The 7,671-nt window shown below is 28.8% G+C and overlaps 2 protein-coding genes across 5 annotated transcripts in view; one reads left to right on the top strand and one right to left on the bottom strand.

The window, feature by feature from the left end:
• The window catches only part of LOC107451796 (uncharacterized), a 25,493-nt gene extending 20,738 nt beyond the window's left edge, over positions 1 to 4,755 (top strand). The window contains exons 9-11 of the mRNA XM_016068012.3: positions 2,010 to 2,156; positions 2,776 to 2,916; positions 4,556 to 4,755. Coding sequence (XP_015923498.1) covers positions 2,010 to 2,156; positions 2,776 to 2,916; positions 4,556 to 4,667 — 400 coding nt within the window. The 3' untranslated portion in view covers positions 4,668 to 4,755. The remainder of the gene's footprint in view (positions 1 to 2,009; positions 2,157 to 2,775; positions 2,917 to 4,555) is intronic.
• A 607-nt stretch (positions 4,756 to 5,362) lies between these two features.
• The window catches only part of LOC107451799 (RuvB-like helicase 2 rept), a 164,504-nt gene continuing 162,195 nt past the window's right edge, over positions 5,363 to 7,671 (bottom strand). For all 4 annotated transcript variants that reach the window (XM_071182290.1, XM_016068019.4, XM_043044567.2 and 1 more), the window contains exons 9-11: positions 7,370 to 7,499; positions 7,163 to 7,277; positions 5,363 to 5,489 (exon numbers count right to left, since the gene is read on the bottom strand). In XM_071182290.1, the coding sequence (XP_071038391.1) occupies positions 5,452 to 5,489; positions 7,163 to 7,277; positions 7,370 to 7,499 (283 nt within the window). In that variant the 3' untranslated portion in view covers positions 5,363 to 5,451. The remainder of the gene's footprint in view (positions 5,490 to 7,162; positions 7,278 to 7,369; positions 7,500 to 7,671) is intronic.

Below are 7,671 nucleotides of genomic sequence, written 5' to 3'. Positions count from 1 at the left end.
TTTTTTTTTCTGTCCTTAAAAATATTTTTTAGGTCTACGTTATTGGTCTACTTTCGTATGTCCTGTTGTTATTTTATCAAAAGACAGATGAATAAATATTTTTTGTACAGTATTTAAACTTGATGTATTATGGTAAAGCTTTCTTAGATAGTTTGCATATGTCAAGGGGGTATTGTGTATGTTAGGTATTTCAGTCAAAAAATTTTCAGTCTTGGCCTATTTTCCAACTTGCACCCATGTCTCCAGGGCAATGTTTGATAGTAATGTTATATCTCTGTAAAGATCCATCCATTCAAAGAATCCATCTTTGAAGTCGTGCTTTGCACTTTTGGTTAGAAATGGTAGAGGGTTGTATTCCGTATAGACAGGGGCCCCCACCAGGGTGGGAGGTGGGCGCACGATGAGCCCACTTAAGGCTTGGGGGGGAATTTTTACACTAAATAAAACGAATAGTTTGGGGGGGAATTTAAAATTTGCCCAAGAATGCGCCGAAGAGCTTGGGGGGGATGGGGGCCACTGATACTATAAGATTTATCAAAATATAAGCTACAACACTTATGGTATCAATATTATATTTAGTACCTATTAAAAAACTCCAATTAAAATAAGATCAGTACTTATTGCCAAAATAAGTTAAGCATCATGGGTCTTATTAATTTAGCTTTTTAAAACAAAACTTTTTTTACTGCAATTTATATCTATTACGAAAATTAATCAGGTTTAGGGTAGAAGTTCAATAAGTGAAAGATTAATACACCTCCGATATTCAGAATTTATCACAATTCTCCTATGATTTAATGGACAACTTCAATTTTATTTTATTTGTTGAGTTTTGATTATTTAAGTTTATAGAGACACACTTTTAAAGCTAAGTATCAATAAAAGAAACGCGTGGTTTCATATAAGGATCCTATACTATACTCCAATTCAGGGGCTCCTGTTTCATATGACATTTCGAAATCGGTGACGTTATCGCCATACGTCATAAAATTACTAACGATGATTTTCAGTATTAAGACTCCTATAGTCTAATTCAGGGGCTCTATTCAGTATGATAACCCAACTGAAAAACCTAAGATAAATCATGCATAAAAACGTGTAACTAATTTTTTATTGATTAGAGTAGTAAGCTTGAAAACTATTCATATTATAAAATAATTAGCAAGCCCTACTGAAAAGGATTTCTGCGTGTGAACTGGTTTCAGTAGACAGTCAGGTCCGCCGTGTCTTCGAACATATGTACGCCGAATTCGATGTGAATCGGTTAAGAGTTGAGGATTGGTATATGGAACATATACAACATATATAAATTCTGCTTTATTTATATAGATAGAAAAAAAATGAAAATTAGTATAATATATAAAAAACTATGTTAAACTATGCAAATTGGACATATAATTCTAAAACACTCTAAATTGAAAAATAATTAATTATTAATAAATAAGTATTTTTAAATTATTTCGCGATATCCATTTAGCTGATTTAAAGTTTTATTCAATTTCATACAGTGCAAAAATATTTTTTGTCCCTCAGTGGACTGATCGTTGAGACACGGTTCCCAACAGATCACCGAAGTCAAGCATCACTGGCTACGGTCAGTGTGCGGGTGGGTGACTACTTGGATCAGTCTGCGTAGGGACCGAGGGTGTGCGGTATGGGTCCTCGTTAAACTGTTCAACCGTAAAGTGCTCGACTTCGCGTGTAGGTCTTCGGGCTACCGAAGCGGGGGTGCCATCCCCTCTGCAGGGGATCAAAATTGTGATGGCATATCATCGGATCATCCTCAGGGGTGTTTCCCAGACCGTCGCCAATACTCCATCGTGCAGCTCTAGTGCGACGTAAATTAACTACAACAACAAATATTTTTATACATTTTAAAGCATAAACTAAAACAAAATGATAATAATTTGATCAAAAGTGGTTAAGCGTTTTGCTTTTTTACCCGTTGTGTATGGATGTTACAGCATTATTATCAAAACACTGAGTTTATTTTATTTTGGTCTATACAGGGATTATGAAGTTAAACATTTGGAAAAAAGGAGAAAAATATGCGATGTGACGAAACATGAAATGCGGAAGTTATTCTTTGATATTTCTAAGCAGGAAAGATTTCTTTTTGAAAATGTTTTACAGATTTCAATGAAGACGAATACCTTGTAAGTATTGTTTTTGTTATAATAAACTAGATTAATACATGCTCTTCTTACGAGGTAAAGTAAAAGTAAATAATTAATCTGTATTAATCCAAAATCATTCACAAAACTAAAAGGTATATACCACATCTATAATAATTAAAATTCATTTATTTATTATTATTTTTTTCTTCCTAAAATTTACATTATTTATAGATAAAGCAAACACATTTTGAGAAGTTATCCCTATCAAAAATAGATTAACCACACTCAGTACCTTTCGGCAATCGATACCGAAAGTGATGCTGTTCCGCGCGACCAAATAAAAATTATTTAGCTATTTTCCCAATTGATGTTTCACTTTAGTGCATAACTAGAATATTTATTTCAATTGTAAATTTTATTATTTCAATTTTTACTATCTTTATATTATAGAAACATCTTCCAAAAGCATAACTATAAACAACACAAACTAGTGGTTTCAGATAGTTTACTAATTTGGTCATGTTTCTCCTCACGTTGATTTTACCTTTATGTACGTACCTGACATGTTCTCAATTCGAAAAGAAGAAGACCACTGATCCATAGCCACCTGACTGTAATATATATATATCACTTAATACATTAGAAATATGTTTTGCAGGTTTGACCAGAAAAAGTTCAACGCGTCTACGGAAGTGGATTTTGAAGAATGCATGTCTGAAAAATATTGGAAACAAATTTTAGATGAAATAAGAAATGCTCTTGACTTAGAAAAATTTCACAATGCTCTGCTGAGTTATTGGTAAGTAAACATGCAATAAATTATCTTTAATTGACAATTTCTTCAAGAAATATGTAAAAATTAGAATTAATCTTTTACAATTTATAAATTGTGCATGTAATGTAGGGAAAAACACAAATACACTGCTTGCAGAATTTGTTTTCGATTTCAAAATTTGGCAATCGATATTAAAGCACTTTTACATTTCTTTCAAACATACTTTTTTAGGAATAGAAAGTATTCGGAAGGATTTAAGAACTTCAAATTGGCTAAATTATGGAATACGGGTTATTACTGGCATTTTTAATAATAGCTGTTTATTATTAAGAATATTTTTTTTCTTCTTTCAAATGGAAAACTGCTGCTCACCTCGGAAGAAGGTGTTAAGTTCAGGTATTCATATTGGGCATAAATCACATTTTTTAAAACAATTTACAGCAGTAACTATTTTTACCTTCGTATTTACAATTTAAAAATAATAATCCGAAAAAAAATTGGAAATAGGTATAACTGATATTATGTTAATTGGTGCTGGTTACTATATACTATACTAATATACGTATCACGATATGAGTACTGGATAAATAGGCTTTTTGCAGCCTACCGAACGGGATAAGTACTGGTGAAAATTGTTGCTTATGGTATTATTTAACAATCAGGAGTTGGTCTTTTGCAAAAGAATTATGCCGAATGATACTGAACATTGTCAGTCTTCATTTTGAGAAAACGAACTTTCCATCAAAAAGAGCAAGAAATAACAATAAATAAAATAAAAAAATGGTATTTTAAGTTATTTAATTAAATTGTGTCCGCATATGTCGTTCAATTATGTGCATAATTTTGTAATGTTGATCATTACCGATTTATTGATTATAAGGTTTTATTTCAAAAAGAAAAGCGAGTATTCAGCTAGTAAACAAAAATGACTAACTGAAAAAGTTGCCTACGCACAAAATAATGTTTATCTTCAACCTGACTTAGCTCAAAAAAAAATTTTTTTTTTAAATTTTTTACCAGGGCAGTAGTGTGTCTTTGAAATACAAACTAATGCGAATCAGAAAAACAAAAAAATTGTATATTGAATGTGCTGTTTAAGGGCTATTTTTCTTGTCTTTTTCAATTATTGATTCGTTAAAAAAACATAAATTCCTCCTTAATGTAGTGAAGCTGCTGCTTCAAGTTTTTCATTTTCACCAATTTTTTTCTCCCGGAGCCTTCGCGTCGATGTCAAGTAAGAGATTTTCTAGGGTTGCTCAATGACTATTTGTTGCACCTATACATTTTTTGCATAGACATTTTAATGATGGATTATAATCGAGAAAAAAAATCTATGAACAAAGATCTGACCTATTGATTGTTTAAACCAGTATCCAAGGGCTCATAAAATTTGCTAAATTTTTAACTGCATTAAAATATTTTGGACTTCAAAAAAAAAAAAAAATTCAATTCTTCAAAAAAAACAAGTGATTTAAATCATATCTACGACGCATAAAATCAAAACATCTTAATGAATAAATTTAAAACCATTACATCAAAATTATTATGTTAGTAAATAAAATAATGCACTACTAATGTTATAATATTATGTTAGTAAATAAAATATACTAGTGTTAGCAATAAAATAATAAATAATTAAAATATTTATTTGAATTATTTTTAGGGAAGAACTACAGTGTTGCAATGAACTACTGGTGCAGAACCAAGAATCATCAACTCTCTTAGGAGAACTTAAAGTTTTGATGGAAAATTATCTAATTGTGAGGAAATCTTAATATTTATTGAGCATTGTATATATATATATATATATTAAAAAAACATTTAATAATTTCACTTTTTTAATAAAGAATATGAAAAAGTAAACATAGTAATTAATATTAGTATGAATCTTCTAATAGAGTTATATTTTTGCCTTATAAATAATTGCTATAAAAGAACATCCATCTTAAAATCATTCTCGTACAAATTATAAGTCATTAATCAGTATTGTTTTTTAATAAGATGTTGAGTTACAAATTATCCAATAGCAGTAGATTATCAAAGTGGAATGCTAAGTTGAAGATTTCTTCAGAAGCAGACACAGTTTTTCATATTTAAAGATATCAGAAATGATGGTTAAAAAAAAAAACTATTGACTTCAAGCCAGCATCTTATTAATAGTCTAACCTCGCCATAATAAAACTGAGATACAGTGAATACTTGGTAGTACTGAAACTTTTAAGTGGGATTCAAATCCCAGTTCTTCACGATATTTCAGTGTTGTAACCACTGAGCCTAAGATTTTCGTTATAGTGGAGTTATTGGCTGGGTCTATAGATGGTTCATTATAGCGGAGTTCGATTATAATAGAAATTTTTTCTTTTCTTTTTCCGTAAATTAAAATTTTTGATTGATACCAATTTCGAGATTCCGATATTGGTTTAAATTTAGAGATAAAAATTGTTTATATGAATTATTAAAAACAAAAGTCTGCAGTGATAAAAGATATTTATTAGTGATACATCATATACAAATAATGGCAATGAAGGTTACAAATATGAAAAGAGATAACAGCATAATTTATGTGGTATCCATAGCTTTAGCATCTTTTTCAGTTTCTGTAAAAGCCAAAATATAGGAATAAAAATCAATCTCAAACTATTTTTAAAAAAATACTACTTTTAGCACTTAAGCACATTTCAATTAAATAAGATTGTTTAATTAACAATCCTTCAGAAAACTTAATTTTAAACAGGCTCTGCTTTGATAAGCAGTTAAAAATTCAATAATTTTCAAAAATGAAACATTAAGTCTTTTTCTGTGTATCCTTTGCCTAAAGCGCCCCATAATGAAAAATGAATTATCTAAAAATCTGTAAAATAATAAAACTGAATGGTGATAAAAAAAAAGGAATGCATAAATGAACATCTATTCATTTCAGCTGCTATTACAGAACTATAGATCTATAGAGCCTTGTATTAAATCTACATTGTATGGTGATATTTTCAATAAAACCTCCAGATCCCCTCTTTTGTACAAACTAAAGTATTACATACAGAAATTTACTAATAATTCTACTTCTTATGATTGTTACTACGTATTATATTATGATTTCCTCAGTCGGTCTTTATTTAGTAAAAAAGGGAAAACAGTTTGATTTTTAAAACTTACATAGATATTTAATTTTTAAAATAATGATTTTGGAAATAATTAAATCAGTAATTTTATTTTGGAAATATTGTGAGTTTTGCCACCACTTTCTACTGTTATGAAATTTTGCTAAACTTGGCGCAAAGTAAACAAAAAATATATATACATAATTTTGACATATGATATCTTTAAAATTAACTATCCATATTCATGTTTTAACCTGTTAAAAATTATAAATAATAGCTCAATCTATTTACATATTATCAAATCAACATATGCCTTAATTGGTAAATCAACGCAAGTGCCAATTAGCATTCTTGAGTGATAAGGAATTTGTTGCAAGAATTTTTTTTCTTCAAAAATTTCATTTTATTAGTTTTTTGAAATTCGATTTTAGCCTTCATGGCTGCAGCAGTAGAAATAAAAAGGATGTTTAAATATTTTTCTCAAAAACTATCGTGAAGCATTTGTGCTGCTTTTTTTAGTTGTACAGTAAGTAGCATACAAGTAATAAAATAATTTATACATTTCATCATCAATTAAGATTGCTTGTTCCACTTTTGCTCAACTTAGCCTTCACGATCGCAATTCTAACAAAATACTGCTTTCTATTTTATTAAAAAACTGACACTTTACCAAACCAGCATGCAGAATTGATGAGAACTGTATTTATAACTTAAGACATAGTTGCTTGGCTCTGTTATCTTTTAAATAACAGTAAGAATACAAAATGTTTCAATTTCTTCAAAAATGAAAAACTTGACATTTATTGACATTAAAACTAATTGGAAATTTATTTAAAAAAAAGCCAAGATCTTTTGTAATTTTAACTAGAGCGAGTAGTAGCAAAAGAATTAGAAATGATCAGAATTTTAACTTTTCAAAAATGATACTATAACTTTTTAATTTTTGTTCATGGGGGGCTTAAATTTCTTACCTATGCAAAAAATTTTAAAATTCAAAGTATTGGAAAATCATAACAGAAAGAGTGGAGGAGAGATTGAAATGATTTTAATCAAGGACAGTTTAAACACAAAACAAAAAGTATAAAACATCATATTCCAAAGTTAATAATTAATCTTCATAAAGTTCAACTCAAATAGATTTGATGGTATATATAAAAAAAAATTGAGACACTTACCTATGGTATTATACAAAAAGTCATTCTGGTATTCTTTTAAATACTCGCTAGATCTTGATTCATCTAAGAATAAAGTATATACCCTACTTAAGTCATCAGTATTGACTTCAGTACCCTATAAAAAAAAATTAAAAACAAAAATTTTATTTGAATGAAATAAAATCTAGAATATAGTAATTTTAGAATGAAAGATGCAGCGCAACATACTTTTCTTTTTTGGCAAACTAAATTGGCAGCAGTAATAAGCTGAATGGCATATCTCAATGAAGTATCAACACCAATTTTGGTAAGGCAAAGCAATGCATCTTGGCTCATTTCAACATCCTCTTCTTCACACCTAAGCAAAATAAGAAAAACAAATATTTAATGGATTAAATCTCTTTGAAATGTAAAATGTTAGAGATAATGCTTTATTTATTAAATTCTACAGAGTAAAAAAAAAAAAAAAACTCTAACAATAAATCATTTTAAAAACAGAATAATGCTAACATGATAAAATCAAATAGCTG

Source organism: Parasteatoda tepidariorum, chromosome 6 (assembly GCF_043381705.1).
Source record: "Parasteatoda tepidariorum isolate YZ-2023 chromosome 6, CAS_Ptep_4.0, whole genome shotgun sequence".
Taxonomy (NCBI): domain Eukaryota; kingdom Metazoa; phylum Arthropoda; class Arachnida; order Araneae; family Theridiidae; genus Parasteatoda; species Parasteatoda tepidariorum.
The sequence above is the reverse complement of the archived record's forward strand: the minus strand, read 5'-3'. Positions and strand labels throughout refer to the sequence as shown.